Source organism: Chenopodium album, chromosome 18, assembly GCF_948465745.1.
Source record: "Chenopodium album chromosome 18, dcCheAlbu1.1, whole genome shotgun sequence".
Taxonomy (NCBI): domain Eukaryota; kingdom Viridiplantae; phylum Streptophyta; class Magnoliopsida; order Caryophyllales; family Amaranthaceae; genus Chenopodium; species Chenopodium album.
Genome location: NC_137851.1, coordinates 49,018,904 through 49,040,249, shown reverse-complemented (window position 1 = coordinate 49,040,249; position 21,346 = coordinate 49,018,904). Strand labels below are relative to the sequence as shown.

Below are 21,346 nucleotides of genomic sequence, written 5' to 3'. Positions count from 1 at the left end.
AGAATTAAACATTAAAGCTCCGTTTGTTTTGACGGAAAATATTTTCCATTGTTTGGTTTGTAAAGGGATTCCAAAGATGGAAAATAGTTCTCCCAAAAGTAAAAGATGTTTTTGGTTTTCCTTCTAATTAAAAGAAAGGTATGCCACATTTTCCTCCCTTCTCCTTACATCCCTTACCTCCCATCTCATCCATCTTCTCCCTTCCAATCCTATTTTTCCCATTCTATATAATCTTTTTTGTGAGGAGGAAAATAAAAAAAAATAAAAAAATAAAAAAACCTATTTTTACTATTGTGTTTTCCCTTGAAAATTATTTTCCATGGAAAATCATTTTCCCAACACTTATTGTGAGAACAAACAGAGCCTAAAAATAAGAAAACTTGGTCATTACATTTTACATGTTTATGACCACCATTTATTGTTAAAAAAATAAGGAAAATTTGTCAATAATAAGTCAATCTTTGTCAAATTCAGTTCACCAGTGTTAATTTTGACTTTAAATAAATCTAATTTGTAGCATAGTACATGTATATGTTAATGAGCTGAACAAATAATATATCGTGGTAGAACTAAGCTTGATTAGAACAACAAACTTTCAAGAAAAATGTTCAACTAAGCTTTGATTAAATCACCAAACTTTAAAAAAAAACATGTTTTACCATTGTTTCTTTTTCAGTAGCAGTCTCTTTGTCTAGTTCAATAAAATCATATTTACACGTACACCATACATATATTTAACTAATGTGTTAATAACAAACTGTGTATAATAATGTTTGACAAGCCTTGGATGTATATTTTCATAGTATCAACTATAAATAGATGTTTACAAATATACTTGTATATACTATAATCTATTTATGTTTACTTAAACAAACATATTTAGGCAAAAGTGACCAACAACTAAACGAATTTTAAATAAGGTACAAATAGGCCAGCACATTCATGATGCAATTAGTCAATTACCACTTGAAGCCTTCTTCTAATGTGAATCCATACAAGCATCAGGAATAGTGCAGAAAATGAAAGAGCCTTTGAATAATGAAGCGTTAGTTAATACTATATGGCACCAGTAAGAAGTTTACAGTGTGAATCCACAATATCAAAATTTCTTTCGTTTACCTTTCAGATAAACTCACGGTGTAAAAGCCTATCAAAACACCTAAATTCACTAATTTAACAAAATTCTATGAACTCAAACCAGTGGGTTCAGATGTACTTGTATAATATTAAGAATAACTAAGCTAATCTACGCCATACAAGCAAATACAAGAAAAAATGAATTTTGAAGAGCAATTTCTGAACCAGTGCTTCATTCCCGATCACAGCGGACAGTTATGTCCTGTGCTGCATTGAGAATCTGCCATTATCAAATTTCAACCCCTAGTTACCGTCAATTCAAAGATTTGACAACGGAAACCTTTGTTCTGGCCACTTGGGGTATGCACGCTTGAACAAGCTCATGCACACCGTGTCATTCTGTTGAAGGACTCCATTGAAAATGCATTTCATTGCCCCTGCAACCCAACAGAAAACAAATCAACAATCCTGATCTCCCACACGAAAAGAAAATAATAGTTGAAGTATATACTAATATGTATATACAATATATCTGAATATTGTTTAAAAAAATGGTCAAATTCACAAAAACTGCATTGAGTTTAGGTAATTTACATGTAATTGAAAGTATAGCCACACTTCAAAATCATCAGTGCTTAACAGCAAGGAATTTTAGAAACATATTACCTAGTAGCTTGGTACTCAAGAAGATGCAGGCATATAACAATAAAATTAAATAAAGGAAAGCTGCAACAGGTTCCTTTGAAAAATCTCCTCTCGACCCACAAAAGGTGGTGGTAGTCGTGTGTGTGTGTGTAAAAAAGAGGAAACTACAACTCGATAAATTGGGACATTGATAAGACGAAATTTACCATGTGTACCGACAGTCTCTTTTATACGTCCACGACGTCCGCATTTAGTCCATAATTCTACAGGCTGCAGTATATAAACACTCAAATTAGCTCAACTAGTATAGCCATTAAACTTTGCTAAATTAATCAATAGCTATCTCCCTCACAAAAAAGACACTACAAACTGGAAAGGGGCAATTGGGATGGAGAAGCAAAAGACAAAGTACCATACCTTGAACCATTTTACATCTTCGGGACTGTGGAACATATATCTAACTGTTGCTTTGACTTTAGAAACTCTTTGGGGATAACTGCATCAAATCAAGGTTTTGCACGTTACAACCAAAAAGACGGGATTGGTAGAAGAAAACAAGTTTGCTAATAAAAAACAATTAACCTAGAGATATCAACATAAAATAGAACCATTTAAAGGTATTGAGATGAAAATGACAAATTAAACAGAAATCTCAAAAAAGAATTAATAATAGATTCTTCAAAAATATATACTATATGATCACATCTCAATGACTGGTTTAATTAAAATATTATGACATCACATACTAAGCAAGCCCATACGTTAATAAATAAATAAAAACTACAAGTGCACCCTACATTACGTAATAAAGAAAAATATTACAATTCCCCAATGCTACAAAAAGTAGACAACAGATCAGAGCAACAAGAGATATGATACAGATTAAATTCAGGCACCTGGGCTACTAGTAGAGGTGATCATGGGCATGGCATTGACCAAAATACAAAACAGAGCAAGAATGGGATTTTCTAGACAAAAGTGGGTGTTGGTCTTTAAATGAATTCTTAGGCCTATCCAGAGCCCTTTTTACGAAAAATCAAGCCAGTACAGCCCCAACTTAAGGCCAACCTAGACAGTTTCCAGGCCAGGCCAGTTAAGATCAGGTCAAACTGTCTTCACATTATCAATCTATAAGAAAAAAGGCAGCTTTCTAAACCAAGTCCTATTGATCTTAGCTCAACAGTTCAAACTAGGTGTTCTTAAAAATGCAACAGTAACTTCAACAAACAAGAATTAGCAATTACAAAACTTCAGGAGCACCTAGTTGAAAATATAATTTGCCTCTTTGGAAATGGTAAACAGCTAAACATAACTTTGAAAGGAGGCTCACAATAGAATTACCCAGATACTTGACTTAACAAAGCAAAGAAATAGTCATATCAACTTTACAAGCATCGTAATGATCTATACATCTGATAAGAAAGTGAAGATATACTTACCCAGTTAGAATAATCTTCTTCAATATTATTCTATCTGGATCAACGCTAATCAAAGAGCCAACAGCAGCCAAAACAGGTGAGCCCATGACTCCTGATTTCTTCATGGCTACCAAACAAAGAGGCGGAAATGAAATAGGAGCATATATCGAAGCTACGGAAAAGCGTCCAGCATGAAGAAACTTCTCCATCTTGTGCTTGTCTGAATTGAAGTTATCGGAGGAAAATACCGGCCTTCATAAGACAAGCCAAGGCTTTTAGTATCATAACAAATTATCCATAAAATAAAAAATATAGCTTCAACAGCTGGGATTTTTTTCAGAAAAATTACCTTGCAACAAACTGTCGGAAACCAACATGAAATATCAATTCCTCTTTCCCTTTGATTGGTTCATGGTAACTATCGTGCTTTTTAATGCTATCAAGACAGTAAATTATGTGATTATGAAGTAGACAGAAATAATCAGATATGATAAAAACAGAAGAGCTAACAGAACTAGATAAGTAGATAGTAGATACCTGAAGTGAAGAACAGACATCTTGGACTCATGCTGCAAGAGCCCACATGATATGATGGGCATCATTTTTGCACGCATGCATAAATATGAAGCAACAGTTTGTGGTACTTCTTTTATATAGAGCCTTGCAAATGTACCAGGAGACACAGTCTCACCCTTACTTTCATTGTCCCATTCCAAGGCTTTGGCAAGCACATGTTTTCGAGTTCTTGTGAAATTATCAAAAGCAAATATTCTTGAATATTCTTGAGGTAGGGATTCCTACTCAGAGATAAACAGAGAGAGATAGAGAATTTAGATTGTAATGATCATCAAAAGTAATAACAGTAAAAGTCATGTCAAGCGGCACAAAAAGATCACCTTTGGATCCCATGATGATGTTCTAAAGGACTTCAGGCCTCTGTACTTGGCAAAACGCTTTCTAGCAGGCACATCAATTGGAGTATCGACTTCATCTGGGTATTCTGAAGTCAAGTTGCACCACTAATAAGCAAAGCAATTGGTTCCAATGGAAGCGGTGAAGTATTACAGAAGCCATCAAAGAATATACGCGGTTCACAAAAGTTAAATATAACCAATACTGATAGCAATTGACTCAAAGTGAGGTCTACATTTACTCTTCAGTAAGATATAAATAGAATAAATACTTCTTCATATGCAATATAGATACGAAAATAGTAAGTATACAAGGAACACTACAAGAACCTTTAACCATTCTAAATCACCAGGCTCATGCCAACATATTCAAGGTCATATCTTCATTTGAAAAAGAATAACATTGGATACCTGATACATCTAAAGTTCACATTAAAGGTAAAGGAATCAAGAAAGACAAAGGGGGCAAAGATATCACGAAAGAGAGTTCACTAATATTGTTTTGTTCACAAAAAGGACAACAATCAATTACCACTTTCTACAGAAGTCCATCCCATTTCCTCTACAAATAAGCCCATGTCTTCCTCAGCTTCAAGTTGCTTTGACCCAATCTCCACGCACTCACCAACTTTAACCCAAACCTTTACGGGCACATATATTTCTCACCTTCCTTCACACAACACACATTAAAGTCATTGGCATCTTGTGTCGTCCATTTTACTCAACCACAGCGATACGGTAACGCTGCCAAAGCCTAGATCTACTCACTCTCATGTACACACAGCTTTTAAGGTGGTTGGGAGGATTGATAGTGTTATGTTGGTAGCTATTGTGAGGCTATTTCCTGGCAATGGTCAATTTGTAGAAGAAAAGAAGAGTCTTGGGTGGTCATGAACTGCAATGTAGTGGAGACAGTAGGTGCAGTCATTGTCATCTCATCTCATCTCAGCCATGATACTTCAGCCATATCAGCCCATGTGTCATCTCTGTCAAAGCCTGGATCTATTCTCATGTATATACAGCTTTTACGGTGTTTAGGAGGAGCTTTCATGTTATGTCAGTAGCTAATTGTGAGGTTATTGCCTAGTAACTAGGTTAGATCCCGTGCCATGCACGGTTTTTCACTCTTTATTACGGTGTATTAATTTAAAATTATATTTAAATACAATAAACAATTTGGTCCAAAATAAATTTCTTATTTTATAATCAAGCAACTTCAAATATTATTTTTTTTTTTTATCCTTTATGACTGCCTATCAATCAATTACATAATACTAAAAGCGAATAAAAAAAGACACTTATCAATATTGCATTAAAAATTTTCCCTCCAAAAGTACCTTCTTAAAATAAAAAAATAAATCAAAAATTGTATCTAAATTATGATATTTGTTTTATATAAAATATAATTCCTTTCCAAAAATATTAAACTATCCATTATAAATGTTACAAGTAATTTAAATATTTTCTCTTGCAGGTTTTTATTAATAATATACACCTTTTAATATACGAGTCTTTCTATTTATATAATTTTTATAATATTATTTTCAAAAGTATTTAACAACTGTGCATTGCACGGGATTTAAGCTAGTTGTATTTTATATTCAAGTTTTCTTATATTTTGTACCCTAATGACATATTATTTTTTATTCTATGCTTGAAAATTTTTCATTTACTAATTATATTAGCTTGAAAGATATATATTCAGGATATTTTACTGTAAATAATCACTATACATTTAAAAGTAATTATTTATAAAGGAATTTATATAAAGATATGGTTAGATATCTAAGTTGGTAAATATATTATTTTATAATTATTTTTTCTTAATTTTGGAAGAAAATATTTGCATATATTCTCTATCAATTTTTTCAAATTTTTTTATTTTTAAAACTATACTAAGGACACACCAGAAGATGACACGTGTCATTGCTGGTGTGTCTTTTATAGTTATTGATTATTGATTGATTGAATCTAATAAATAAATACACAACTATTTTTATTAGAGAAAAAATATGTATACTTCCTTGAGTAGATTAAAATATATCGCAAATTATGTTAATACTTTCTAATATAGTCATAAATGTTTGTGTGAAAAGATGTATCAAATCTTTTTTATATAAGAAATTATTTTTGTAAAAGATTTTATACTATAATTAATTTATTTTTTTTAAAAAAAAAACTAAGGACACACCAGGAGATGACACGTGTCATTGCTAGTGTGTCTTTTAGTATATAGTTATTGATGATGGTGAAGTTTTAGAGGGAAAGAGAGGAGTCTTGGGTGTCTATGAACTGCAATAATATTAACAGTCCAATGTCTGTGGTAGAGACCATAGATGTGGTGGCGATGGGAAGCCACAGAAGGTGGTAAGAAGAGTCAGTTGTTAGAGATGGAAGAACAAAGTCACAAGGCGAAGGAGTAAAGAAGAGTTAGAGGAAAGAAAGGCAAATCCTGGATTGTAGCTGTAATTTAATGTAAAGGAATGCTTGGGAGATCCAAAAAGAAAAGAGGAAAAGGAAATAAAAACAATAGGGCAGCCAAACACCCACCAAGGAAATCCCCTTTCCTTTTCTTAAATCCCTCCCACCAAACAGCCCCTTTTAAGTTAATAGTTACAGCTTCACAAAGGAAATGGAAAAATTTAAAGTAGATAACCATTAACCTTAAAAGATAAACTGATTTTTAACCAAACACTTTACCACAACCATCAATTACTAAGGAACACAAAATTACCTTAATACCCCTCAAAACTGAATTATTGAGTTGTTGAGGCCTTGAGGGGGCTTATAGAGTGTTAGGATGAGGATTAGGGGATGGCAGTCAAAAGAGGAATGCGTGGAAAAGATGGTGATAAAAACGGAAGAGATATAGAATAAGAAGAAAGAGAGAGAGAGAGAGAGTGCACACTGTTGAAAAGAATCAACAAGTTTTTAAACATGCCTTAATTACTCTAAATATGTGAATTTAATATTGAGATGCCCTTGATTGAAAAGCTTGAATAATGAGCAGTAGTATTGATGTATTTAAGATAGAGGATAGTATGGTCTAACACCAAGAGATTAAACAAGAGATGGGCTAGTTTGCCAACAATCTCATCTATTAGTAGAATCACCATAAAAATCTTAGCATTCCAGAAAAATAATGCTGCATGAGTATGTTCAATTGACATGTTCACATCTATTATAGCATGGTGCCACAATGTCTAAAACTTAGAATTTGCTAAATTAAAATGTATAAAATGATCGATGACTAGAGAGCAATTAAAAAACCATCTGGAACAAAAGGAATTACCCTCATCTTCTGCATGAGCATCTTTTAATCTCTTGATATCATCTTCTATCTGCTCCCTAGTCATATCCCCATCCTGTAATGAATATGGCATTAGTTATTTTAAATACGATGAAACAGGCATAAAATATCTATAAAGACAAATATAAAGTAAAGAGGCGGAAGAAATGGTAACCATCTGAAAACAATAACCATAAATACATTAAGGAAATAGATTTCTGCAGAAATAGGTTTCTGCTGTCATTTACGTAATTGTAATTAGTTAACGGACATTTATTTATTTAGGGTGTTACACCAAATACGAGCTAAGCATGGAACGCAGCAACTTCTATCCAACCTTGTTTCATTCCATACTGCACTGCTTTCCAATTTTAAACTACATCAAAATATCAAATGATTTTATTTTACTGAAGGGGGTATTAAGGTTTAGGGATACCCACATTCTAATGAGGATAACACATGGAAATCAAGCGCTTGACAAATGTAATTAGGTATTAGTTAGAACACAGAGCAGCCACTAAATAAAAATAGATTTTTTATTTGAAGAACTATCTTATTGTTCACCCATTACGATCATCACACATTCACAACTTCCAGTAACACAAGTGATGCATACAGGCAAAGCTATTCAGCACCTACACATACATAAGTGCCCAGCTGCCCACAAGCCACAACAAAGAACAAATAAAAGCACAAACATCTTCAGTGAGCATGACTCAATATTGATGCCAACACATATTGAGGGTATCGCTTTCCCTCGATGTTTCAAGTTCCTTTTAACAGGCTTTTGTACAACCCTGGTCAAGTAGAAGACTGAATACCCTCCAAGTGATATTTAACATATCTCGACTTTGAAAGACATCCACTTGCTGTCTTTCTATAAAAAAAATATAGATGAATACAGATAGTTCACAGCTAAACTTACCACCATCATTGAATCAGTCTCTGTCTCTCCATCTGATTCTCCGAGGTCAAGGGAACCTTGATCTTCATCAAGGTCATTAGAAGCAACACCAATTTCTACCCCATCCAAGACCATGCCACCCTCTGACTCGTCATTACTTTCAACATCATCCTCATCACTCTCATCCACAATCCAAGCAGCCTGAAGAAATCAGATATTTGTGAATTGTTAAGCACCAAATATAAGGTATCAAACCAAAACAACCAAGACTGGAATTTATAGAGAAGTTCAAACCACATGAGCTCTTCCCTAGAGATTCAAGCAGTGAAGAGAAAAAGATGACAGACAAAAGGCTGAGACAAACCTGATATTCCGAAGTACCAGGTGGAAGTTTCCTCTTCTTCTTATGCTTCAGATTTTCCTCCGCCTCTGCCATTTCTGCTTCAGTTGGCCATGTCTAATAGAAGATGTAGGATTATGAAAATGGACTATAAAATCAATTCAAATCACAACAAAATTATACCCATCCCTGGTGCATTTCTAAAACTTATACTACCCCAAATTGAAACAAAAATGGATCACTAGGTAACAGGTTGAACAAGTATTTGATCAAAATAAATTCAAGTATTACATGCTGTCGGAAAAGGATTTATCAATAAAAACATTACTAAAGCATCTTCTATGAGACTGACAATCAAAGACTCTCGAGACTTCATGGAATGAATTCAAGTCATAAATAAAACCTGTTGGTATGTATTGACAATAATAAGCTATGAACTTATATTGTATTATGCAGTTCCTACAGTTTATCATGCCAACAAGGTTCATTCTGAAGTCGTGAGCAATAAGCAATGTCAATAACGAGCCTACAAGAGATGCTAGCTGAACTGAACGAAAATATCAAAAAAAAAAAAAAAAGAGCAAAGCTGAACTTTAGTGAAACAACATTTCATTTACAAAACTGAAAATTTTCAAACCATATTTGCACAAATACACATGAAAATATGAAAGTATAAACTCAGCAACACAATTATTAGCTCACAATCAATAGCTGAGAGATCAAGATAACAATCAAATAGAATGAGAGGGGGAAGGGCCCGAAGGGGATGGACTAAGGAGCAATATAAAGACTAAATTCCTGACTCCGAATATCAGAGGGAAAGGAAAGCACCAGAGGTTATCCACCAACCTGTTCTCCGGCAAGAGGATCTGGAACATTTTCGACATGTAATGGTTCTTGCTTTGAACTATCAGGCACTAACGAGCTGATCACCTACAATGAAAAAATTGAAATCATAGTGAGGGTATGAAACAAGTATTGTAGCAAAAAGAGAAAATTTAAGGCTCATGTGAAATACCATCTGGAAAAAGTATTAACAAATGGAGAGAACTAGTACAGGGAGGATAAACTGAAAAAAATGATAAAACAATACATAGATTATTTTATCACTCTTATTCCTTTGGTTATAGAGGCTAAAAGGTTTTACCTTCTCCTTTAGGTATAAAGATGCAAAGGCATTTTGAAGACAAGTTTGGCAGAAAAATTACAATAAAGGAAAAATGAAATAAATGTAGGATCAGAATTTCCTAAAGGATGGCAAATCCCCTTCCAAATCAAGATTACTACTACCTCCGTTAACATTTACTTGCAACTTTTGCCATTTTAGAATGCTTCCAATTAGTTGCAACTTTCCATTTTCTTTCCTTTTTAGGTAAATTTTTTAAAATAAGATTACAAAAACTAATAATGTTAAAAACACACTTAGATAACTTAATTACAACTCATTAAATTAATAATTTCACTTATTTAACATAACTATTCTCACCCAATTCCAATTAACCCATACTAATTCAATAAAAAATCCAACCCAACAAATCATTCCATCATCAAATTCATCTTCCAATAACTCATTCGAACACCAACTTCAATATCGACGTCGCTGCCGCCATTTCTAACCACCACCTACAACATAGCCGCCTCTAACCGCCACATCCGCCTATTGTTACGGTGTTCTTATTTCTCTCTCTAAGATAAATGTTTAGATCTAATGGTTTGAGGGCTAGGTGGTTTGATTTCCGATGGATTCAGGTTGAGTGGGGATTTCTGGTTTCGAGATGAGTGGGGGTTTAGGGGAGGTTTCAAAATGGGCTAGGGCTTTTGTGGTTCTAGGATGGGTGGTTTGATTTTCGGTGGTTTCGGTTGAGTGGGGGTTTGATTTCCGGTGGTTTCGGGTTCAGTGGGTGGTTTCGGGTTGACTGGGGGTTTTTGGTTTCGGGTTGAGTGGTGGTTTTTGTGGCCTGGATTTGTCGGCGTGTTGGTGGGTCTAGTTTAGGGGGTGCGGTGGTGGTGAGGTTGGAATTAGGGGGGGTCGGCAGTGGTGGGTTTGGGTCGTGGGGGTCTCGGCGATGGTGAGCTTCGATCTGGGGTTCGGCGATGGTGGGTTTGGGTTTGTGAGGGTGTCGTGTCGATCTGGGTGTAGGGGATGTCAGCGAAGGGTGGTGGTGGTGGTGACGGCAGGTCTGGGTTTAGGAGGGAGTCGGTGGTGGTGGACTTGTGGGTGGCTTGGGTGGTTATTTAATCATTTTTAATTTTTTCTCTCTCGTACTTAATCACATACCCTTATATCCCTTAATAACAATTATGAAATTTTGACTTGGGAAACGTGCTAGAGCTCAAAGTTGCAAGTAAATGTTAACGGAGGTAGTACTTACATAATAGCATGTTATACGAATAAGGCTTAGCTGATTCAATAGAAAATTGAACTCACATTATATCACTAAAGAATACGTAAGAGGCTTTTGCTTTAGCATTTTTTTAATACTATGAGATCATTCACCAAAAATCATCTCTAATCTATTACTTTAGCATGCCAATAAAAAGAGTAGTCTTTTTTTTTTATTGCGTTTTAATGTAAAGGAGAAACTAATAATTACATGACAATGTTACCAACCTGCAGATCAGGCACATCATCAGCATCCATTGTGTCGTGTTCTTTCCTGGGATTTAGAGCATAAGGATCCCTGAGGATATCAATTTTGCTTAGTTGATAATCACCTGCTCCAGAGACATGGACCTAGTTCACCAGAAAAATTATACTAAAGCATTAGGCTTTGAACTGTTAAACATAAGTTTTAATAAGAATCATGGAGAGAAAACTGCAAACAATTACCAGCTGATTTACAGAGAGATTACGAGCACGGATATAACCAGTGACGCAGAGGGTACACTTTCCAGAAACAGAATCATGATCAAGCATCTCAAGCTGCAGAAATTTGAAAGAAAATCAATATAAAGGTTATGATTAATTTAACTAGAAGTGCAAAACTATATCATGAAGCAAAGAGTGCTTCTTATTAAAACTATTATATGAAACACCTGCAACAAACAAACAAAATCAGATTATTTGGTTAATCAAAGAATCAATCTTTTCTGTGAGTTCGGTCTGTAAAATTCAGTATATTACACTTGGTATCATAGCGGTACGGTCTACGGCCATGGTTACCTCTGTATCTCTCTCTAACAATGGCTTGAGTCCATAACTCTCTCTAGGTTTCCCTAATACAAAACTCTGCCTCCTTTCCCTTTTATTCCCTCTCTATTTATAATAAAATTAAAGACTTAACCTAAAGATACTAGATTACCGATAATGCCCCTCCTAAGATTAGTTTATTACAGACGTTTTGACTTACATCCTCACATTATTAATGCACTAGCTTTTGCTAAAAGATACAAAGTAAAAAATAAAAAGACGCACCTTCCTTGGATAATACACTAGTAGCAATTAAAAAAACATATTGATGAAAATGCTTCACACTTCAAGATGTATCTACTTTATCCCTTTTGGCTGGATGCTTTCATATAGCAAGGTAATTAAAAGTTACAAAGTCAGGAATTAACCTTTTGAGAAGCAACATAAGCTCGCTGATTTCTCCAATGAGGAGGTTTCAACCTTTGATCCTTCAGAATGTATAAGAACTGCACCAACAACAATGAAATACAGCTAAAGTATGGTAAAAACAGTTCACTGGAAGAAGAAAATTTTGAATTATGTCAATAGCCCATCCCTATTGACCCAGCTATTTTTAAACGTATATCACTTCACTAAACTATAAAAGCAGCAAATCACAACTGCAATACAGAACTTGCAGACATTACCTTGTGGAGATCATCCTTAGTATCTGCCGGATAAAATTTACATTGCTCAGGAAATTCAGAAGCAAGACTGGAATTACATAATTTCTTAGATTCATTTCTTCCTTTCAAGTCACTAGGTAGGTCCTGAAGCAAGAAATTTTTATTACCAAACAGTGGAACAATTTCTTTCTCTTAACTAAAAGTATACAAAAATTTGTCTGCTTACACGGATCAATACAACAGTGCTTGGTAAGCCTATGGCTTTGAAAACAGAAAGGCACTGTGCTCCAAATGAATCGATGTAATCAGATGAACCGCCTTCACATGGAGAGCTTGCTGATGTGACAAAAGCCACCAAATCAGCAACCTAAGCAGATATGTTCACATATAATTAGTGACAGCTACAAACATTTACATAGCATTTTGAATCAATGTAGCAGAATTCAAAAGAAAAAAAAAAAAAAAAAAAAAAAGAACAAATGAGTACCTTGGTCATATCCATGCATGAGGATAGATCCCCGTGAGGAGCTTTCAGCACCTACACCCAACAATCACTATTAAATATGCTTTGTAACATGTGGCAGAAAAATGCAGCAATCACAAGAAAAAAAAAAAAAAAAAAAAAAAAAAAAAAAAAAAAAAAAAAAAAAAACCCCTACTATTTCAAACACATTCTGAACAGGCTAGCAAAAAAAGAGAATTGGAGAATGGAGACTAAGAACACAATTCTCTATGAACAAAGTCCCATTCAATACAGCAGTGACATTTAATAATGATTTCTTATATTCATTTTTTGTAACCTTGACCTATCAATATCTTTAAGCTAAACATCCCCCTACTCAGACCTCTGATGCCTGAGCTCTGAATCCAGATTAATCCACAAATACTTTAACCCTATGTCACTCAACCCCTAAGCAAGTGTCACACTTGGCCACTTATAGTATTTTGCGCAAGTTCATGGCCCAGAAATGGGGAGACCATATGTATAATGAAGCTTCCAGTATCCTACAAAAGCACTTATGATGGAGTGAAAATTATGACTAGCATTAAACTTTTATCCCAGAAGACATTATTGTGCAGGGGTTACTTATCTCACAGTTCTATAGCTAGCAGGTTCAAAAACAAATTTAACCGAACCACCACCTCCCTCAACCCCTAGTAATAAAAACCATAAACAAAGGGTTGCATATTACAATGATTTCTTATTTACAAAAATTAGTGACAATGAGTAAGCACATGCACAGAAGTGCTTCTTAGTATCTTAATTATTAGAATAACTTTCACTAAAGATTCAGCTGTTTTGGGTAAGGTTGAATATAAAATTACAGTGAATATTTAAATAACACAATAAATAAAGGAAAATTCTCATCGTCCGTCCCCCATATCAAAGTAAACTCAAGTCATATTCTAAATTTCAAAGACTTGAAAATTGTCCATCTCCAGCTGCATTGACAGAAAACTTTGTCCCCCTAACCTTGTGTGCTGTTTCCTTTGTATTTTTAGCTAAACAAAAGTAAGTCTTCTTCATTTCTTAGAAAAGATTGGAATAGCATATGGCAAAAGGCTTTTAATGGAAATCTTTTCACGGGTACATAGTATCACCAAAATTTTCATTGGTAACCCCATACATCAAATGACACCTATTGTCTTGCATTTAATTGATTTCATTACTTTTCCCTAAATCCTGTACTTGAGACAGACTTTTTTTCTTTTATTGACAACAACAATAATTCATTCAAAAACCCTAAACCAGGACAATTTTTAACAAAATTCAATCCCCAGGTACATAATATCACTGAATTCTCAAAATAAGCCCTTACATCAAATTATAAATGTTTCTTGCATTTTATTGATTTCATTAATTCCCTAATCCTGTACTTGAGACAGACTAATTTTTCTGTTTTCTCTGACAACTCCAATAATTCACCCAAAAACCCTAAACCCAGGACAACACAGTATATCTCACCACCAGCTGGTCTGAGGAGATAAAAATGAATGGAGGCACCATTTATTCAAAATAAAAGCCTCAACTATATTAGTGCATTTCTTACAATGTCTAGCTAATATAAAGAACATTCAAATGATTCAAATGCTTGGTGTATGAGATCAGTAGCATAAAGCATGCTCAAAATCCCAACCAAGATACAATCTAATTGTAGGACATACATCACGCAAAATATTGAACTGGAACCATGCACCATTTGTTTCATAATTCATTTCATTTCAATGAATGAAATAGTAATCTATAAGGTAGCATCACGTAATCACAACTTGATTCATTAAGAAAGAAATAAACAGTGAAGCAAACAATAGTGCCTCGGGATTTCAAATTATAGTCATCATCTACATAAAGATTGATAAATTAAACTCAAATGTAAAACTTTCTTGATATCAGGCACACATTTGATTTCGCATTCTAGGAAAAACATGATCCACCCCAATCAATCAACATAAACAGCCAATTCGGGAGTAACCCAACATAGACCTTACCGTGGCTCTCATCTTGTACTCGGAAGAGACAACAGTAGGGAATGCCTCATTACTGCATTTTGTTGATAGCAATCCCAACAAATCCCTTTCGACCGAATTCAAGTCAACATGAGCAGACAGACCAAACAGAACCTAGAATTCAAGCAAATTTTCAATAAGCTACAGCATTAAAGCATTCCAAATTAAGAGAAAATAAAATTCAGCAAATTTCAAGCTTAATTCTTTGAATGAATCATTCACAAAAACCAAAACAAAATTAACAAACTCACAATAACACGAGGTGGACTAGCTGATCCACTCAATGCCCTCTTTTCATTCAACGCAGCAGCCCGCTTTTGATCGCGTATCTATCAAAAATAATCAACCAACTATCAATTGCACAAATTCAATAAAAATTAAACAGTCATATAATTAAAATTGCACAAAAAAATTACCATATTATTACGCTGAATTCGAGCAGCGCGAGCGCCTTTACCGAAACGGTCCGATTTTGCATTTTGATGCTTATCTAAATAAATACATAACAATAATAAAAATAAAAATAAAAATAAAACCTTAAAAAGGAACGAATAATTGAGGCAAATTGAAGGTAAATAAGAGGGGAAATTGAAAGAAAAATGAAACCTTTAAGAGAAGTTTTGTGAACATTGCGAGAAGATTTGGAAGCAAAACGAGTTTTGTGAGCTTTGTTAACTTGAGCTCGAGAACCTCCCATGGCTGCTGCTGCTTCTTCACGAAACAGAGACCATTTACGGATAAAAAGGGGGAGAAGAGAGAGAGAGACTGAGAAACCCTAACAAACTTTAAGTTTTGCTAACCTAAAACCCTACCCCCGCCAAACTCACTAAATCGGGAGTACAAATTAAACTATCAACTCTTTTACACTTTTACTACCCTCGTCTCCAAATATTCGCAAGATAGCAATCATTTGACTTTGCATTATTTTAAAGTTGAACTCCATATTGTAGGAGTTTATAGGTACTACGCAGCGGAAATAAACATGAATCATATTCGAATTCATACAGTACCTAATCCAAGGATCTTTGCATAACACATAAAGAACACATAATTGTACCTTTGAAGCGTGATTCCACGTGCGATCGAGCAAGAACAAAGGGAGATAAAGAACCTCAAGTGTGATTCCTCTACTTGGTCCACGGGCACAAGTTAAACCTCCACTAATGCTAGTTAGTCGTGACTGAACGCTTCAATCAACCTTCAACGGAGAGGAGAGGAGACAAACGAGCCACGAACCACCACCACCACGAGCAACCACCTTGCTAGGGTAGTCCGTACAGTTGTACGGATGAGGGGAAGGAGAGAGGCGTGTGAGAGAGAGTTCTAGAGTGTTTGGTTGCTTGTTTCATAATTCACTGTATGAGTGAGTTGTGACTTGATGCAACCCTAGGCATGGCCTCTATTTATATATCACATATATAATTAGAGTCCATGTGAAGCCCAAACACTTAGCCCACTTCTAACTACACTAGCTCTATTCCTTACATGGCTTGTTATATCCTCATGAGGCCCATTAATGGGCCTCTTACTTGTTTAACCCAATACCCTTGTTGTGTGACCTCATAGGATCCATTCTATAAGGCTTTGGGCTATTTAACTAACCCAAAGATCAATTATCATATCTAGCACCAGATATTGACGACCCTATAGAATGAACTTATTATCTCCATAATAGTGATCCTTGATATATCTAGTAATTGCACTTATCGAAGACATAACTCCTTCAATCTCCCACTTGTCTGAGACAAGTGCGCAATATTCAAATTCCTTAAGTCAATGTGTGTCGATTTGATAATATGATTGCATTTCATGTCGTGATCATATTAATCTACAAATCTTTCTTGAAATCTGAGTTAGAATTACAAAACAAATGGTTACAATGTAATCCATTTGAGCATGGCCATGCATTTTCTGAATTCTCTCTCTTCAAGGGGCCAAGACACATTCCTAATTAAATAGGTAGACTCTATCCAATCTTGTGGCAACCAAAGCTCCCACTCAACTCATGAAATAACCGGGAAACATCCTTTATAATCTCCAGTTACGGCTAGACGTTTGAATGTACCACAGTTATAACATCCATTGAATGAGATCAATGTTCCACTCATGTCAAAGGAATCCACTAATATATCCGGAAGCTCTATACTTGAACTTCAAAGTAGGTCTATAGTTCGATCATGCATCATTCATGCATATCCATGTGATTGACAGAGCATCACTACGCTCCTATAGCCCATGAAACTGCGCTATCCAATCAATCTTAACATGCTAGTCCATTAAATGAAATCATTTATGTCCAGTTTAATGATTCCGAACTAGGAACTTAAATAATATATGAATTTAGTTCACCTGTGGGGTTTCATTCAAAAGGTCATTAACCTAGTGAGCCCATCAATTCATAATTATTTTGGACATTTTATTTAATCTCGAAACCACGATTAAATAAGATTGAAACTTTGTTTCAATTGATAAACATAATTCTGCAAGATAATGTATTACTTTTGTAATATGCTTTCTCAAAACATACACAACTAAAATTACATAACTTGCTTCAATCCAAAAACCTTAGTATGACTCTCATACCTTGGTCATGGAAGGGGTTCAGTAAGTAGAGTTCATGAGACATTCTCATAAACATGAACTTTGCAATTTCTAAATTTTATAATCATTTTCATCTCCATACACCAAGAATTTTCTTTCGCCCTTTCGCAAGGAACTTAGGAATTTCTATTTTGTATTCCAACGTTACATTGGATTTCGATTGAAATCTATCATCATTTGTTCTAAAACACGTGAATCAACTAGACGAGTATAGTCCATGACATGCATGATGCATCCTTTGCAAATTGCATAAGGATCATCACTCAAAGTCTTAATTTCATCAATCTTTCTCAAGGTATTGAATCATTAAGCAACGTGCCATGTCACATGGGATTAAAAACCTTTTCAATATAATGTTGAACCTTATAAGAATATTATCAATATAAGCTTCTTAACCAAAACTCAAACATCCTTCGAGACCTATCTATATAGATCTTGAATCCCAAATGTACTCATCATCCTCTTCAAGGTTTTTCATACAAAATGCATTACCCACCACTTGACTCTTCAAGCAATGAATAATTGCTCTTTATACTAGACCAAGAAGACTTTATAGCTTCCACTAAACATCTTGTACATACAAGACCTTTTCTTCATTTTACGAGAACATCAAACGATTTGATTAACTCACAAAATTAGGAACATAACTCCCTGATGCTAACTTCAATCCATTATGGATCTTTTATGCATCCCTAGGATTATTGGATCTCCAAACTTTTGATTGTATCATATACAAATCTTATTTCATGAACAATTTTAAGAAAGTGTTTTGAAATCCGTCTACTAAATCTTATAAGGTAGAAATCACTAAATATCTTTAATAGATCTTTGCAACATGTAAAGGTTTCATCGTAATCATAGTCATACTATGAATTAGTTGAATCCTTTAACAAGTCTTTGATTTAGTTAGAAAACATTTTTCTTTCTTGTCTGTTTTGCTTATGTTGGGTCTGACCCAATTTAGGCACATTAATCAAGTGTCATACACTTGCTTACAGACTTAGAATCTATTTCATATTTCATGGTTTTAAACCACTTGGAGTTATAACTTGTCAAATCATCTTTATTACTTGCATAATCATCATGTTCCAAAATAAATATTTTAGAACTCTTAGTCAATATGAAATCATATTTCTTTGGCTAAGTTTTACATATGCTAGTCATCATTGTGGGTTTGATGCAACAATTGAAACTCATACAACAACTTTGTTTAGTTTTCAATGAGAAACGGCAATTGAGGATGTGCACTTGGAATGTACTACCTTCGACACATGGTTATTAATCCCATTACACTTAATGAGACCACGCGTTGTCATTTGTAACATGAGGTGAATCATGCTCATATTGTTGCTTTTATTCGATTACTTCTCGAATTTCTTCAAGATTTTCGAAGTCACTTTTCTTGAAATCTTTCAAGGCTCTCGAACTTTTCGAGGTTTTTATACTCCCACTTGCCTTTTGAGGAGGCATATTTAGCATAGGGTGAACCAACCATGGTTTTTAACCATGTTTGTTTGTTGCTTTTCTCGAACTCTTTTGAGATTTACACTACTCCCACTTGACCTTTTGGAACAATTTCCATAAGGGCACTTACTTGAGCAACAAACATTTTGTGCTAAGTATGGTTGTGTAGTAGTACCCTGTGCTCTATATAGGAATCGAACGTGCATCAAACGGTTTAATACATGTTTTATTCCTTGCTTTGTAGAAAGACTTAATAAGAACTCTTCTTATCCATATCACATATGAAGCCTTTGCTACATTTGATTTGACGTATGTAGTTTGTTTAGTTTTGTAGCTTATCTTAAAAGTATATCCCTTGAACAATGGTTGGAAGATAGGTAATTTACATCCATTATCAAAATATATCTCATATAGATTGATAGCTTCCTTCATAAACACTTCACAAGGTCTTCTTTCGGAGTTTGTTGTAAAACGATTTTATAAATCTTGGATGTTTATCAATGTCTTGGCTTAAATTCTCATTATTACGATCATATTGCAATATCTCGAATGTGTTGCCAAGTACATGTCTTGAATTAAATTTTCACAATTACAATCATATTGTAATGTAATCATTTTCTTGTCAAGTTGATACTGAACTTCATACTGAACATTTTGAACTTTTCAAAATCTTCACTCTTATGCTTCAACTAAGCACAAGTAGTGATCGTATCACAAATGAAGTTTCATTGTCTGTCTCTAGCCTTTGAATTTTTGGTTTTCTTACATCGATATGTATTCGACCTTGAGTTCGCATCATCATTTCTCTAAATGGTGACTTTGTCAAAATTTCAAATTAGAATGATAATTACATATATCAATGAATTCATAATCCAATGATATTGAAAGTCCATCCCTTTGGATCTTCCGCATGCAATTTTCATTTTCATTTGAATTAATTGACATATTAGAGACAATTTATATATATAGAAATTGTTTAATTATTTCTATCATATAGAATTTTAAACCTTTTTAGCAATTCAAAACACATTATGACTCAATGAAACATAAAATAACATTTATTCCACGTTTTTGAATCTTCAATGTTTAGTCATTACTAACATTGAATAGTGTTTTGATAATGGCAAGAATGAATAACATTTATTTAATTCTAGCCAATTATTAGTGGTGAAATACTGGTTCTACTTGTAAAGTTGCAACTTTTGCTTCCAGACTTATAGATTCTACTTGTGAAGTAGCAACGTTTGCTTCTAAACTTGTAGATTTATTTCTCCTTTAGCAATAACTTCTTCCTTTAGTTCAATCACATTGTACAATGAGTGATCTAAACAAGACATCGTATGTCCAAGAAGTAGCAATATGCTAAATCAATTTCTATAATATACTTCTTAAATTGGAACATTTCCATTCTTTTTACCTTCCAACTATATGAGATAGTTTCTAATCAATTGGAATTGGTCCAAACATTTGTTGTTTATAACAACTTTTAGCATGTAAGTAGTTCTAGGTTTGAGAAGTAGCAACTTGTTTGCATTTCTTGGCCTATAACTTCTTATTGCAATCCTCATACTTTCTTAAACCTATTCCATTTGAGCCACTTAGAACACTTCTCTTAGGTTCAAAATGATGCTTTGTTTAACTTCTTTAAGCACTTTTCATGATTTTGCTAAGTCTATTCAATCATTTTTCATATTTGAGTTTAATCAAATATTAAACTCTATATGAAATGGATGAAAAATAGTGTCATTTGATCAACTTTTAATCATAGATATTTCCAATCACTTTCTTATATTCAATCATATTGAAGATAAGAAATTTTATTGAACTTCTATACTTGTCTTTTAGAGGGTTTGTACCTCTCATCTCATTATATCCCTTGAAACACTTTTCAAAATGAAGATGTGTTGGCATTTTACTCAAACATTTTGAATAAAACCAACCTTAGACATGTGACATGGATTTCTAAAACTTGCCTTTTAGAACCATCTTAACAAAATTGGAATATAGATTTATGGATAATCTTTTAAACTTTTGAGAACGTTTCTCAACTTTATTTTCAATTGAGGAGATTATATATAACAATAAAATTAGAAAGACATGTTACTCATCAGTAAACGCAAAATTTAATTATGTTTATTAAAATTTAAAGTACCAAAAGCGAATTAATTTGGTAACTTTAAAACATTTATTCAATTTTAAATGATCCCTATTGGATAAAATGATTCCAAGATCCTTTATTTGTGCAATAATTGACCGGACTGAGGCCCTGCCATCAACCATTACATTTTCAAGGTGAGTAAACTCTTTACTGATTACAACTCTTGTAACTCTTGGTTGAATAATTAACCATCACATGTTTAATTATTACCCTTAGCTTCAAGGTTCTAAACGCTT

At 34.0% G+C, this 21,346-nt stretch overlaps 1 protein-coding gene across 1 annotated transcript; it reads right to left on the bottom strand.

The window, feature by feature from the left end:
• Positions 1-1,039: 1,039 nt before the first annotated feature.
• On the bottom strand, positions 1,040-15,723 carry LOC145591005 (uncharacterized). Its single transcript, XM_081647393.1, has 21 exons — positions 15,494-15,723; positions 15,304-15,377; positions 15,139-15,216; positions 14,870-15,001; positions 12,867-12,917; positions 12,606-12,746; positions 12,401-12,523; positions 12,143-12,220; positions 11,415-11,507; positions 11,196-11,318; positions 9,434-9,517; positions 8,609-8,701; positions 8,266-8,445; positions 7,344-7,416; positions 4,037-4,140; positions 3,678-3,937; positions 3,490-3,576; positions 3,162-3,392; positions 2,140-2,218; positions 1,929-1,992; positions 1,040-1,514 (listed from the first exon to the last, which is right to left on the bottom strand). Exons 1-21 carry the CDS (start codon positions 15,582-15,584, stop codon positions 1,396-1,398), a joined length of 2,358 nt encoding a protein of 785 aa, XP_081503519.1. The 5' UTR covers positions 15,585-15,723; the 3' UTR covers positions 1,040-1,395.
• Positions 15,724-21,346: the final 5,623 nt, after the last annotated feature.

Excerpts from the sequence above, each read along its gene's own strand:
- LOC145591005 (XM_081647393.1), bottom strand. The coding sequence starts at position 15,584 with ATGGGAGGTTCTCGAGCTCAAGTTAACAAAGCTCACAAAACTCGTTTT. Across the intron at positions 12,918-14,869 it reads AGTACAAGATGAGAGCCACG|GTGCTGAAAGCTCCTCACGG; the intron begins GTAAGGTCTATG and ends TGTTGGGTGTAG. Across the intron at positions 3,938-4,036 it reads CATCATCATGGGATCCAAAG|GAATCCCTACCTCAAGAATA; the intron begins GTGATCTTTTTG and ends ATCTCTGAGTAG.